At 36.6% G+C, this 14353-nt stretch overlaps 1 protein-coding gene across 3 annotated transcripts in view; it reads left to right on the plus strand.

The window, feature by feature from the left end:
- LOC129249823 (uncharacterized) overlaps window positions 1–14353 on the plus strand; it is a 379233-nt gene that overhangs the window by 103653 nt on the left and 261227 nt on the right. For all 3 annotated transcript variants that reach the window (XM_054889490.1, XM_054889489.1, XM_054889488.1), the window contains exons 4-7: window positions 3569–5339; window positions 6545–6717; window positions 6774–9099; window positions 9175–9303. In XM_054889490.1, the coding sequence (XP_054745465.1) occupies window positions 3569–5339; window positions 6545–6717; window positions 6774–9099; window positions 9175–9303 (4399 nt within the window). The remainder of the gene's footprint in view (window positions 1–3568; window positions 5340–6544; window positions 6718–6773; window positions 9100–9174; window positions 9304–14353) is intronic.

A 14353-nucleotide genomic window follows, 5' to 3' on the forward strand; every position in this document is an offset into this window, starting at 1 on the left:
ATCTTCAATTATTTCTGCTGATTTGAGTATTTTCAGGTTTGGTAATCGCTCTGTTACAAGCTCACCATACCTGTCCCAGCCCACATTTCGAGGATTCCTACCGGAAGGTATTGATATTGTGTCAATTTCCAGTCGGAATTCGATAAGACGATGATCAGAAAGAGAGTCCTCTTCCAAAACTCGCCATCGGTTGATTTGATTTCCAACCGACCTATTGGTAAGTGTAAAATCAATCACCTCTTGTCTCTTTCTGATAACAAAAGTTGGTTTGTTACCAGTGTTTTGAATGACCAAATCGGATGACAGGATAAAATCCAGTAACTTGAGACCTCTAGGGTTGCATTTGCTGCTTTCCCATACAATATTCTGTAGACCTAGACCACAGATACGCCTATGACATACCCATGGTTTTTGTGTTAGTATTATGTGTGGGTTTGTATGCAGTTTTGCATGCCTTCGGCACAGGAGAGCCGTAGACGCTTTGCTATGCTGCAGTTTTATCTGCGCTTTGTACTCCACCTTATCCTAGACACGAAACTGGATTCGCCCTAGATGTAGGTGAGGACGGCATCCATAGCTGTCAAGATAGTCTTGTTGCCCTTTGGACAATAGACCGTCTTGCTTGTGGGTATGTATCTCTACCGTCATTGCCTTTGCTGCCATTCTTGCGAATGATTCGCCAGACGTTGACGGTTGAGGTCCCTTAGCCTTTGCCTTGTCAGGTAAAGGCTTATCTGCCTTGGATTGGGTCGAGGGATTTCCGACTTCCGGCCCTCGACTTTCCTCTTTTTTGCCTTTCTCCTCTTCCCGGTCGTTGGCACAGACCCAGTTTCGTTACAGGAAGAGGGCAACGTTTCAGAGGTTATCCTTTGTTCTGCCGCGCTTTCCCGTTTCCATTACAGGTGTCGAAGTTGACGGAGCTTGAGTACTTGCTTTAGCTAATGCTTCGGCTTTCGCTTTCTGTTTTCTGCGCCTACTGTTTCCGTTGCTGCCTTGCGTATAGACCAGCACCTGTGTTCGAATCTCCAATAACTTCAGTCTTTTTACCAGCACTTACCTAATTGGCACCAGGTTTGACCTTTGTCAAATACTTACTCGATACCAGAGATCCATCCGAGTCTACTGACAGATTGTCCGCCATCTCCACATCCTCCACAATTTTTCAGTTGCTTCGTATCGTTTCGACGACGGTGTATCGCTCACACCCATTAGGTTCTCCATTGACATAGTTAATGTGCCATTTTTCACCATTAGTAGGGGGCTTCCTCCTGAACCGTGGGTGTCAGTTCCGGTCATAAGGGGATGTGGGGTTCGGGTCTGCACATTTTATGCCCGAGCCGTCGATTGCTCGACGAGAGGATTTCCCAAAATGGGTTACCTCGTGCAGAAATATCCTTGGTTAGCCTCCACATTAAAGAAATGAAATGCATTTTATACCACCTGCCAGGTTATCGATACGGTAATTTCCGCATACTACTTGGGTGGCCACCGATTCCGATTTTTTTTTTTAATTTTTACTTCACTTCAAGCGGTTCGAACACGCCACAGGAAAAAACTTTTTAGCCGCATACACAATTTTCTAGAGATAAAAATTTCGGTCTGCTTTTAGTAATATTAGAATTATTATTTTTAAAGAGCTATAGGAAAGTTTTTCAAAAAAAACACACGTAAAATTCAAAAAAATGCATTAAATTTTTATTTAAATCGATAGTCCAGTCCATATAATTTAATGTTTGAAGATTATTTCATGCAAATGTTGACCGCGACTGCGCTTCAAATGGTCCATCCGCTTAGTCCAATTTTGGCATACTTTTTCCAGTGTTTCGGCCGGTATCGCACATATAAATGCTTTAATGTTGTCTTCCTATGCATTATTGGAAGCAGGCTTGTCTGAATAGACATGAGCTTTAACATAGCCTCACAAAAAAAAATCTAAAGGCGTTATATCGCACGATCTGAGTGGCCGATTGACAGGTCCCGTGGCCGATTGACGTGAAATAAAATGTTCACCGAACTCGCCTCTCAACAAGTCCATTGTTACGCATGCTGTGTGGCATGTGGCACCTTCTTGCTGAAAGCACATGTCATGCAAGTCAAACTCTTGCATTTTGGGCAAAAAAAAAGTCGGATATCATTTCACGGTAGCGCTCACCATTCACAGTTACGTTACGATTCGCAGCATCTTTGAAGAAGTACGGTCCAATGATACCTCTAGCCCATAAACCGCACCAAAATGTGACCTTTTCTGGATATATTGGTAGCTCTTGCAATTCTCCTGGCTGATCTTCACTCCAAAATCGACAATTCTGCTTATTTACGTACACATTGATCCAAAAATGAGCTTCGTCGCTGAACACAATTTTTCGATAAAAAAAGTGGATCTTAAACTTTCTCAACAGAACACGCATTTCTATAATAAAATTCAATGATTTGCAAGCGTTGTTCGTTTGTAAGACGATTCATGGTTGAATTATAGACCAAACTGCAGATGTTTGACAGTGAAACAAACAATGAAACGTGCGTCAGCTGTTTAAACCAACTGTTTAAAAATATAAAAGCTAAAAAATCAACCCTTTATTAATGTTTCCTCTTATTGCTTAATATTTGTTCTAATTTTCATTTTGATATACATAGTACGTTATGTATGGTAAATATATATAATTGGCGCGTACACCCTTTTTGGGTGTTTGGCCGAGCTCTTCTTCTTATTTCGGGCGTGCGTCTTGATGTTGTTCCACAAATGGAGAGACCTACAGCTGCAAGCCGATTCCGGCAGATATTTTTTATGAGGAGCTTTTTCATAGCAGAAATACCCTCGGCGGCTTACCAATGCCTGCCGTGGGGCGACCGCTATTAGAAAAAACTTTTTCTTCTTCTTGGTCTTTCACCGAGATTCGAACCTACGTTCTCTCTGAATTCCGAATGGTAGTCACGCACCATCGGCTACGGCGGCCGCCTATGTTACGTTTCTATTATTTTATTCTGTTGTCTGTTTGTGGCGTGCGCTATGATGTTGTTCCACAAATGGAGGGACCACCAATTTTAAGTCGAACGGCAGAACTTTTTCGTGGCAGAAATACACCACATTGTCTGCCGAAGGACTGTTTCATGCAAGGAGATTCGAACCTATGCACTTCCGCATGGTAGTCACGCACCTACGGCGGCCGCAACATGCAACTCTTTTCTGAAAAAAATTTTAATTCCCTTGTGCACAATTGACCACGGGTTTCATATACCAGTTGTCAAGATATATTAATAAGTTCAACTCATGTCATTTCCCTCTCAAATGGACATCTCTATTTGCACAGTGCTACCATGCCAGTGTATAGTATTTATTTCTTAACAAAGCTGTTTTGTTTTTTTTAAATGAATATAACATAGTACAACAAGAAAGAACGAAACTGTTTTGGTCGTAACATATTTATATTAACCAGTTTATATGTATAACATCGCCAGTAGTTTACACATTTATATTAACCAGTTTATTATATGTATAACATGGCTAGTACTAAAATATATAAAAAATGTATTGTAATGTAATTTATATAATTTATATTTGTATTTCAAGGTGTTTTACGACTGAAAGCGGTTCTAGTGTTAGTAAGAACGTCGATATCCGAAAATCAATCAAAAAAACGCCATTGTTAACATCACAATACATAGCGAATTCTCAATTGAAAGCTTCTTTAAAAAAGGAAAGTGGCTACCCATTCTGCAGTGAAATCTCTGAAAATGTAGACAATACAAATCAGTATTCAGCACAATATTCATATCATTACCATTGTTACGGTCACCAACAGCAACATCTAATACAGAATTCAGAGACTGTTTCTATAAAACCATCAAGTACTTCGTCATCACACTTTTTACATCGCTGGAGGAAAATACATAAACCTATACTGCGCTTAGAAAATAAACAGAATATTTTAAATAGGGTTCTACAGGATTTTTTAGGCAGCTCATTAAATACAAATAATGAACAAATTCAAATCAGTAATTCTAGTAAATCAAGCAGTATTGGGTACAGAAAGAACATAACCGGCAGCAAAAGAGCAGTTACCGGATGCGGCGGCACTGACACCGAATCTCATATAGCAAAGGAACTTAACAGACAATCGAAAATTTCAATTCCACAAAGTCCAAATCGTCTGGCTTCAACAGTGCAATCGAGTTATTTCAATGGTGCTTTTTTGAGTGCTACTTCTAAACAAAATTCTAATACATCACCAAGTTCTACGCCATTGTTATCATCGGCATCTATCTCAATCATAGGAAGCTCAACACGTAAAACTTGCTCTGGCCGGACTGAACAATTTGTTGGTATATCAGATCATTTGCCAATCGATCTTATAAAAACAAAATCGCCATCTACTAATTTTGCCTATTCTAATTTCAACCAAAGAGATAAAGAGTTTGACAACATATATAACAAAGGAACAGATTACACTACAGAGATTAAAAACCTAGCAGAGGTCGTTATGGATGATACAAAGAAAACAAATGAGACTTTATCAGCTTCCGCTATTCGTCGCGTAGGCACCACTTCATATGAAGATAGTAAAGAAAAATCGACAAAAATCACTCAAAAATTGGAAGTGAATGTAGATGGGTCGGAGAGAAATTCTTCGTCGGGTATTTTGATGTCATCTTCAGACACCGTTCTTATTACGCCACCAATTTGTACAGCGGTTCAAAAGTTTTATCCAATGCGTTTCATCAGAAAAAATGTCGAGCAGTCTGCTAAAAATATCAATGCCAATTATCTGGAGTTTGAAACGGAATTTCCGCGTGACTATGATGATAATATTGAGATGCTTTCACGTGAAGCTGAACATTTGGAGAAACAGTTTCGAACTCCTAGCCGTACTAGCAACTCAGATGTTAAAATATCTACGCCAACTAGTTTAGGTGAAATAATCCCTGCTGAGCCGCAAATCTTTAAGGTAAATACTATTGTAACAACGGCTACCGGAAAGCGTGTAGGTTTCAAAGTTGAAGAAAAAATTGAGGAACATATTGCTGAGAGTAGTATAATTCAAAAGGCTACTTTGAAAAGCGCGGGACGCGCTAGCTTTGAAGATGTAGTACCAGTCCCCGTTACAACATCTACAGCAGTCGAAGTGATACCTGCAAGTTCATCCAAAACTACAACTCATACTCAATCAACAATCACAACTACAAAAAGTACGCATAAGGATGATGATGATGAACCGGTAGCTATGTCACCTTGCGGACGATTTTTTAAATACGACAAGGAAGTGGGTCGTGGGTCGTTTAAAACTGTTTATCGTGGATTGGATACTGAAACTGGAGTAGCTGTTGCATGGTGTGAACTATTGGTATAAATATTTATTGCATGATGCATCAATTGTATAACTATACTACTATACACCAGGAGTGACATTTGTTTTTTTTAACTATTATGCCGATGTCTATGCATTTTTATGGTAACAAAACCTAATACAATATTTTACTTCTCTTCCGCAATTCCTTATTGAACAGAGTTGTATATTTTGAAAATAATTCCTACTCTGCGTTGATACATTTATCGGTTATTTAAACCAGGCCAACAGTAAAGTGATAAAGGAGAGTTCTCAAAACGTGTTCAACACGATTCAAGAATCGGCCTACATTTTTTTTCTAAGATTGAGAAAAGTAGTACTTTAAGTATAAAAGAATAAAAGAAACATCAATGAATAGTTCAGTTATTCTAATTTTACCGGAAAATTCCTTGGTCTTTTTGAGTCGACGGTTTCTACGTCTTCGAGAGTCATAGGCGTTAATAATATTTGTGATTTGCATTTTGTAAAGCACTTTTCTATCAAAAATCGTAAATTAATACCAAGAACGCAATTTGTATAAGAAGCTACAACACGTCGCTACCCAGCATGAAACAGGGATGGTTGTAGATTCATCACGTGCTTTCACCAGGCCGAGAAGTTTAACGAATTCAGCTTTTTTCACTTTTGCTAGTTCAAGCAAAATAAAACTCGAAAACGGTTTCAGTTTTGCTCTGAAGTTTTAGTTTGTCACTGTATCTCTACGTGACGTTTGTATGCATGAACAAGCTTTATTACAAAAAAATAAAAACAGTCTTCTATGACGGGCTGTATTTACATATGTATATATACACCTTTGAGCAAAACTGTATGTTTATTAACAACTTTCCCTTTCCCTTCAAATGCATGTTATTCAATGTCGATCCTAAAGATGATTTAAAAGAAATAAACTTGAAGTGGAAAATTTAAAAAGCAATCACGTGAAATCGTAGATTTCAGCTGGTCGAAATTCTATCACTCGCCATCGTAATAAATAAATAAATGCGCGCTAAAATCGTATTTAAAAGTATACCAGAAGTTTTAGTTCGCTTTCAGTGGGTCTTCATCTGTGTAGCATTTCATTTATTTGGTTATCGAAATATAACAAAGTAATTATTTGAATATATAAGTAACTTAACTAATGTAAAAATTATGGTGCGTAGTAGTTTACACACTCTTTCCAACAATGAAAAGAATATGTTTTTAAGCTATGTTTTATTCATTAGGATAAACAAGTCAAAAAGAGCGAACGCATGCGGTTCCGTGAGGAGGCAGACATGCTAAAGAAATTGCAGCATCCAAATATAGTACGCTTTTACACTTACTGGGAAAATTCAGTTTCTCGAAAAAAGAACATTGTTCTAGTCACAGAATTAATGCTATCAGGAACGTTAAAATCGTAAGCAATAAACATATAACATTTATTTCTAATACCTGAAATATATTTTCATACAGATATCTTAAACGTTTTAAGAAGATAAACCCAAAAGTACTAAAGTCTTGGTGCAGACAAATTCTAAAGGGGCTGCATTTTCTTCATACCCGCCCGTTGCCCATTATTCATCGTGATCTAAAATGTGATAATATATTTATAACTGGCACAACTGGGAGTGTAAAAATAGGAGACTTGGGACTAGCAACTTTGAAAAATCGGTCTCATGCGAAATCAGTGATTGGAACCCCTGAATTCATGGCCCCTGAAATGTACGAAGAACACTATGACGAGTCAGTAGATGTCTACGCTTTCGGTATGTGCATGTTGGAAATGGCTGTGTCGGAGTATCCATACAGCGAGTGTAAGGGTCCTGCGCAGATTTATAAGAAAGTAATTTCGGGTATAAAACCTGCAGCACTGGCAAAAGTGGAAGATCCTAAAGTCCGTGAGATAATTGAGAAATGCATTGAGCTCAAAAAGGAGTGCAGGCCAAGTTGTAAGGACCTTCTTGACTCCGAGTTTTTTGAAGAAGACATCGGTATACGGGTTGAGCCAACCGCCACTGAGACGTTCTTAAGTAATCCTGAAAATAACATTATAGAGTTTCGACTTCGATTTCTCGATCCTAAAAAACGATCGTCCAAACATAAAGAAGACGAAGCTATTCAATTCGAATATGATATAAAAAAAGACGATTGTGACCAATTATGTCAGGACATGACCAAAGAAAATATTATTACTGAGGAAGACTCGCGAGCTGTTGTCCGAATGTTAAAATTACAAGTTTTTTCGTTGATGAAGGAAAGAATGCAAAGACAAAGTCAGTTACAGTTGCAAAATGAGAAATCGAGGTTGGAAAAATTAGCACTGCAAAATCAAAGAGAAATGTTGCCGCCTAATGTTGAAGAAGAGGAAGACGAAGATGAAGAAGGAGAATCGGAAGAAGAAGATGAAAATTGTAAGTGGAATCAACAGCTCAAGTCTAAAACTGACGCATTGACTGAGGGAGATTCAATTGTTTCTGGGGAAGGCATCAGGAAAACTGATCACGAAAACTCTATTGACAACTCTACTACTGCTGATGCGTCCTCACTTGCGTTCCAGCAACAGCAAACCACGTCGGGGCAGAGCTATTACCAACAACAGAATTCACAAATTTTGCCAACTCAAGCATTGGGTTCCTCCGGAACTAGACAAACCGCGGTTCATATCATTCAGCAACCTCAAATGCAATCTTTTAAAAATTCGCAGACGACACCTGTACAAGATATCGCAACTTTGCAAGTTGTATCACCAACCGCACAAGCTAATTTTCCCTTAAATAACTCAGGACAAAACCTTATTAATCAAAAAGTACCTATTTCTATACCACTCCCAGTTACACCATCAGTATCGGTTTCGAATTCTGGGTCGGTTCCTGCCCCACAATCACAAAATATTCAGCAGCTGGTACAGAAACAGCATATAACGCAACAATTAATAAAACAGCAGCAGTTGGTGCAACAGAAACAGCAAACAAGCCAACAACAGCAAGTGGTTCAACCCATTGCACAATACCAACAATCGTGTCAAAAAGTTAACCATCAGACTATAATGCAGCAACAGACAGCTCAAATCGAGCAGCACATAAACCAGCAACAACAAAGGTCCCAGCAGTTGCCCCAGCAAAATTTGCTTATACAGCAACAAGTTGCACTTCAACACCAGGCAAGTCATCAATCACAAGCTATGCAACAGCAGAGGCTTAATCAGCAGCAAATTAATAATACTCAACAGTTATCTCTGCCTCAGGGTACTTATCAGCAGCAAGCAACTAATCAGCAGCAAGTAATTCAGCAACAGAAAATACCGCCGCAGAGGATGGTGCATCAAACTCCAAACCAATTGGTGCAGCAACAAATTTCTCAACCGTTTGTTACTCAAACGACAGTCCCTCAACAACAGCAACTACAAATGCACACTCAGCAACTATCTCAATTTCAACAAGTACAATCTCCTACAGCGCAGCAAAAGCCAATGTCTTCCTCGACTGCTCAGACTTCCCCGACCTTTGCTCCAATGCAGCATGTTGCTAATGATGTTTTTAATCTTGCTACGGGTAGTCCCCAATATACTGACCCTCCTGCAAACAATAATACTCAATTACTTACTGAAGAAAAGCAAGGAATTCGGTTTCAAAAGACTAGACGATCGAACCGAATTGGTAATGAGCGTGCTCCAAAATTAAGCGTTACTGGAATAGATCATGGTACTGTAATTAACTGTCATATGGAGAATAAACCGAAAACAATAACTTTCAAATTCGATATACGTGACGTGAATCCCACCGAAGTTGCTAACAAACTGGTAAGAGTGATTCAATATATCCCGTTACTATCATTTGCCAAATTTTTAAATAAATAACTATCACCATTTTCACAGATTGCTCAAGATCTTTTATCCCTAAACCAATCCGTTGTATTTGTGGAAATGATTAATGATATAATACAGCAAGTTAAATTAAATCCTAATCGGATACCAGTACCATCGTATCGTCGTAGTATTGAAAAGGTATGTGTGCATTTCACTTTGTGTAATAAGTGTAAGCATTAACTGTGTAGTCATAGAAGAAAATTTCATTTGTTTTACACAATTATAATATATGAGGGACCGGAGTGAAGGGGTACCATCAATGTTTGGGTTTCCTTAGCGGCTCTTAACATATCATTAATTGCAGTAGCAACATTGAACTACACACAGTGCGTCCTTATGAAACGCTTAAATATTCTTATATCTAGTGTTTAAAATAGTTTCAATACTAATAATTGACATCACGCAGTTATAATATGATCACATTGCGCCATTAACTCGTAATTATGGGCCATTTTGGAGTTTAACGGTAAACTCTACTCATAAACAGGGAATTTACATTAAAAATAATGTTCCTTTAAACTACCAAAAACACCACTTTAATTTTGTTTTTGTCGATTTTACTAAAAAGAGTTTGGCCTTACTGTTGAAAAATTTGGCTGCATCGTTAACTGTTTTGATAGTACATTCTCATATACGAGTATGTATACATGTATGTACATGTAAGCATTTATATATTCATATAAGAAAATAAGGAAAATGGAAAGCAAACACACCAACGGCAAATTAAACTTTGAGTTCTTGCTCACTCCTGTGTGAACGCTAGACAGGTGTTAATAAGCACAAAACCTTGAACTCGAGTTTGTGGTGTGGTGTGAACGTCATATCAGTTTAAGAATATGCGTATGTTTGTTTATATAATGGACTAATTATTTAGATTTCATAATTTGCTTTATATTTGGCGATAGCTTTTATTTGATCAAACCGCTTTAAAATTTGTATTACTATCTACATGATTATTTTCATGCTCGTTGCCGCAAAATTTCTTTCACCTTAAAAACATAGCTTGGCTTTTCATTAAGTCATCATGCAGACAATATTCGGATTAGTCTTGGTAATAAGAAAAATAGAGATTAATTATATCAAAACAGTTTGTAGTTTCTGCACAGAGTAGTTAGGGTGTTTTACTATATTATTCAAATTAGTATCATCAATCCATGTATATAAAATTCAAGCTTCTCTTTGTGATTTTAAAATAACAAGCGATTTTAATTTTTTTTTTGTATGACAGGCTGTCTGCCCGAGCTCATCTCTTATCAGATTGTATTATAAGTTTTTATTGATCGCATTAAAAGCATCTTATGATGATTTTCCAGAAATGGCGGCGCATATGCTGACACTTGATATGGGTGCGAGCTTAATTTTTCTCTACCTCTATCATGTAATGTAATTAAACTCAGTATAATATGCCCAGCATTATCGGAACGACCCTTATCTAGATTTTGGTTTTTATATCATGTGCAAAAAAAATTAGTACAAATTGTTCGAATAGCACATTTTTATTTAAATTCCAAAGTAATCTAAAAATCGCATTATGCCGTGTAAAACAAAATGCGATTTGTGTAATTTTTCAATGCTTACTTGCAAGCGGGATGTTTAAAAATGCAATGGAATTACATAACAGTGACGATGAGTAGAACGCTTGTTCTTTATAGAGAATATCAAAGATAGCTGAATGTGTTTTTTGTATGACTACCATTCTGCTAAATCCGTCAAAATGAAAATGGATCAGAATTTGAAATATCGGCAAGCGAAAACCATAACAATAAAAATTAAAATTTGGGTTCTACGTTCGTACTTTCATTTCAAAAACAGCCATTGTTAAAAGCATATATTAATCAAATTACATATTCCCAGATATATGCAGCTTGTTTGCGTCGACACATTCTTGCTGCTTGCTCAACATTTAATAACTTCTATTGTAAAGTCATACACGAAATTAAAACAAAACAAAAAAAAAAAAGTTTAAGTAAAACTAAAAGAGGAAATTTCTTCGTTTGCGTATATATATGTAGATATAAATGTACGGATGATGATATGGCATAGAATAGGATACACCGCCATATTGCAAATTATGGGCTTATATAAATAAATAAATCCTTAAAAAAAAAATCAAGCTTAGTCATTCTTACATGCATTTTTTAACATAAGAAGTTGCAGGGCCCAGGAACTATAAAAACATAATTTTACCATACCTACAACCTACCCTACATAATTTGTCGTTTATTTTTTCAATTAGCACATAAATAACAAAAAATTAATTTAACAAAGCAAAAATGAATGATAGCATAGCCGTGGATAGCAGCTATGGTAGTAGTAGCAGAGAATGTTAATGCAATGAGAAGGAGCAAATGTTAAAAGAGCTTTTTTCGAGTTCTAATTTATAGATTCATAATAAGGTCATTTCAAATTCAACTTTCCTGAAGAGGTCGGAATTGCAGATATTTACCACGCGAGTGACGCGAGTGGAGGGTTTCTATATTTACTTACCACGCTAGGCCAAGAATTCAGATATTTTCTGCGTTTACCATACTACTGAGGACGTTCATAAGATTTTTCGGCACACTACTAAGGAAATCGAAGCGAATAAATTTGCGATTAAGAAGGCCGCGCGGTAGTTAGTTTGTGGTGCAGAAGCTAAAGTCGGCGGAATTATGCGTTTTGTGTTTTTGCACGTATTTAATTCAGGTTCAAGTCCTGAAGTCATATTTTTTTTCTTGCACATTTTTTTTTTTTACAATTCAAACCAGGAAAGTTTGGTAAAATTTTTGAGTTTATTTTAATTAAAATTTCTTTAAAATACTGTTTTTTTTTGTATTTTATAAATGGAAATTTCTTTTCGGTATAAAATAGTTCATACTGGATATGACCTGACTTTTATATAAATCAATCAAAACAGAAAATATGTACATACATATATCTATAATCTATTTCATCAAATCCAAATTATATTGATGAGAAAATATCATTCTAATATCCGTCCAGAAAGCCAAACGCGCATACACACATGCATATTCATATAATTACGCATACAAACTTTCAACTAACGCAGAATATGTGCATATAAAACTGCGAATCGAATAAATGAGTGATTTAGAAAAGATCATTAATAATTGTAGATTAGCGCAATCGTGAAAGACGTGTCGTGTATGCAGTACATCGTCTCATATTTGACTCAGGTTCAAGTCCTGTGCGCAGTTTTTTGTTCGATATTTTTATTTCATTTTTTATATTTGGTTTAATTGAAATTGATTTAAAATAGTGTATTCAGGTTTTTCTAATACCTGTTTTTTATAAATTTATTTTCTATATAACATTATTAATACTTCATTTGAATTAATTTATATGTAAAACAGCCATAAAGTCAATCATATGAATATGCATTCCTATATTTAATCTCTTCAGTCAAATCTGAACTACTTACACACACATATTGATGAGAAATTATTCTAATATCCATCCAGGAAGCCTAACGCGCATACTCACATATGTGTATAAATATATGTACAAACTACCACCATTCTAACCAACCCAGAACACAAGCTTCTGCGCACACTTGACACAGGGCATGGAAAGAACAACAACCATTCGCTGTGGCCGCCTACTCCTTACCCTTCAGGAAAATACGGTATATCTACAATACATATGCGGTTGTTCACACACGATTCGCTAAAAAGGAATCCGCGCGCATTCAAAGGCACAGCATTGTGCCCAAAATTATGAATTATGAAGCGAAAACAAAACTGCCCCATAATATACTTAGATACCTTTTTAGACCTTTTTTATGAAGTGTAATTTATTATTTGGTATATGAATACTTATATTAATGTCGAGTGTTAAATGTTACAGCTTTGAAATAAAAAGTACATATTGATTGAAAAATTTTGGTTACAAATTTTGAGACATCGGTCTCTTTTGTTATGAACAATACTGCACATCAACACAACTCGCAGAAGCTTCAGTGATTTCTTCAATATTAAATGTTTGGCACTTTGTGCTTCATGGGAAGGCTGAATGTCTGCACAGTAGCCTACAAAAAAACCGCACTCTTATTTTACAGTAAGTTTATTTCTTTGCTGCTAATATGCATATGCTTTTGTGCACTTTTTATCAATCGGAGAACCACATACGTAAAGGAATATGTTAACTTTATATTTATATACCACGCGAGAACTAAAAATAATGGTTTAGAAATTTTCCCTAGTATCGAAATGTCCTGGCCAGAACTTTTTCATATACTACTTGTCGTTTTTTTGTGCCTATTACTGTAGCTTTTGCGAACACTTGACTCACAGCAGCTGCGGCTGTCGAGCAGTTGGAACACATATTTACATACATAGAAGCGTTCATACATATATACGGAGCCGCGGCCACTCGACATCACAAAAATTCAAGACTTACAAAATATTGGCAAATAATTTCAATTCGACTCGAAATATTCCAATATTGACTATTTTCGGATGGTCGCGAAAATTGGCATATGGGCGGCTCGTTTTATGAATGAAATTGAAATATGAGCTCTAACTTATGAATGAACTTTTTGTTTTGTTCTAAATTGTTCAGCGCCGTCGCTGATAGAATCATGGCCGCTGCGACTGCGTCTACGAATGTATTTTGTTTTTGTAGTCGCTAGGCCTAGATTTTAGCTTTGGGCGACATGCGCATGTGAGGTATGTGTTTTTGTTGTGTTCTAGAACATTTTAGAATGTGCGGTGGCAAAGCGGCCATGGCGTTGCGCTTGCTGTTGCTTTTGCGTCTATCAAAGTACATATCGTGTTTTTGTAAGTACAATATTAGAAATATCGACTGGTGAAAGACAAAAGTACACGGAAGCAAGAAGGGAGCGCTGTGCTCGCGCATATACATATGCATGAATGTATGAACGTGCATGGATGTAGTAACATATGAATACAATTATTTTGTAGGAAGTTTAGAAGGCAAGTAGGTATATATGTATGTATGTATATATGCTAGGACATAATACATACATAGAGCAGAATTGTTTTTGCACTTGTTAGGAAGAAACTCGCTAGTGCGTATGTGTATTTGTCTTGTAAGAATGTGATGTGCTGTGACTTGTGTACATACATAAGTCAAGGTTATTTGGGCATACATGCATATGTACATATGTATGAAAGGAAGATGATGTTCTTGCGCTTGTGCATTATTGTTTTTCATATACAAATGTACA

This window comes from Anastrepha obliqua, chromosome 6 (genome assembly GCF_027943255.1).
Source record: "Anastrepha obliqua isolate idAnaObli1 chromosome 6, idAnaObli1_1.0, whole genome shotgun sequence".
NCBI lineage: Eukaryota > Metazoa > Arthropoda > Insecta > Diptera > Tephritidae > Anastrepha > Anastrepha obliqua.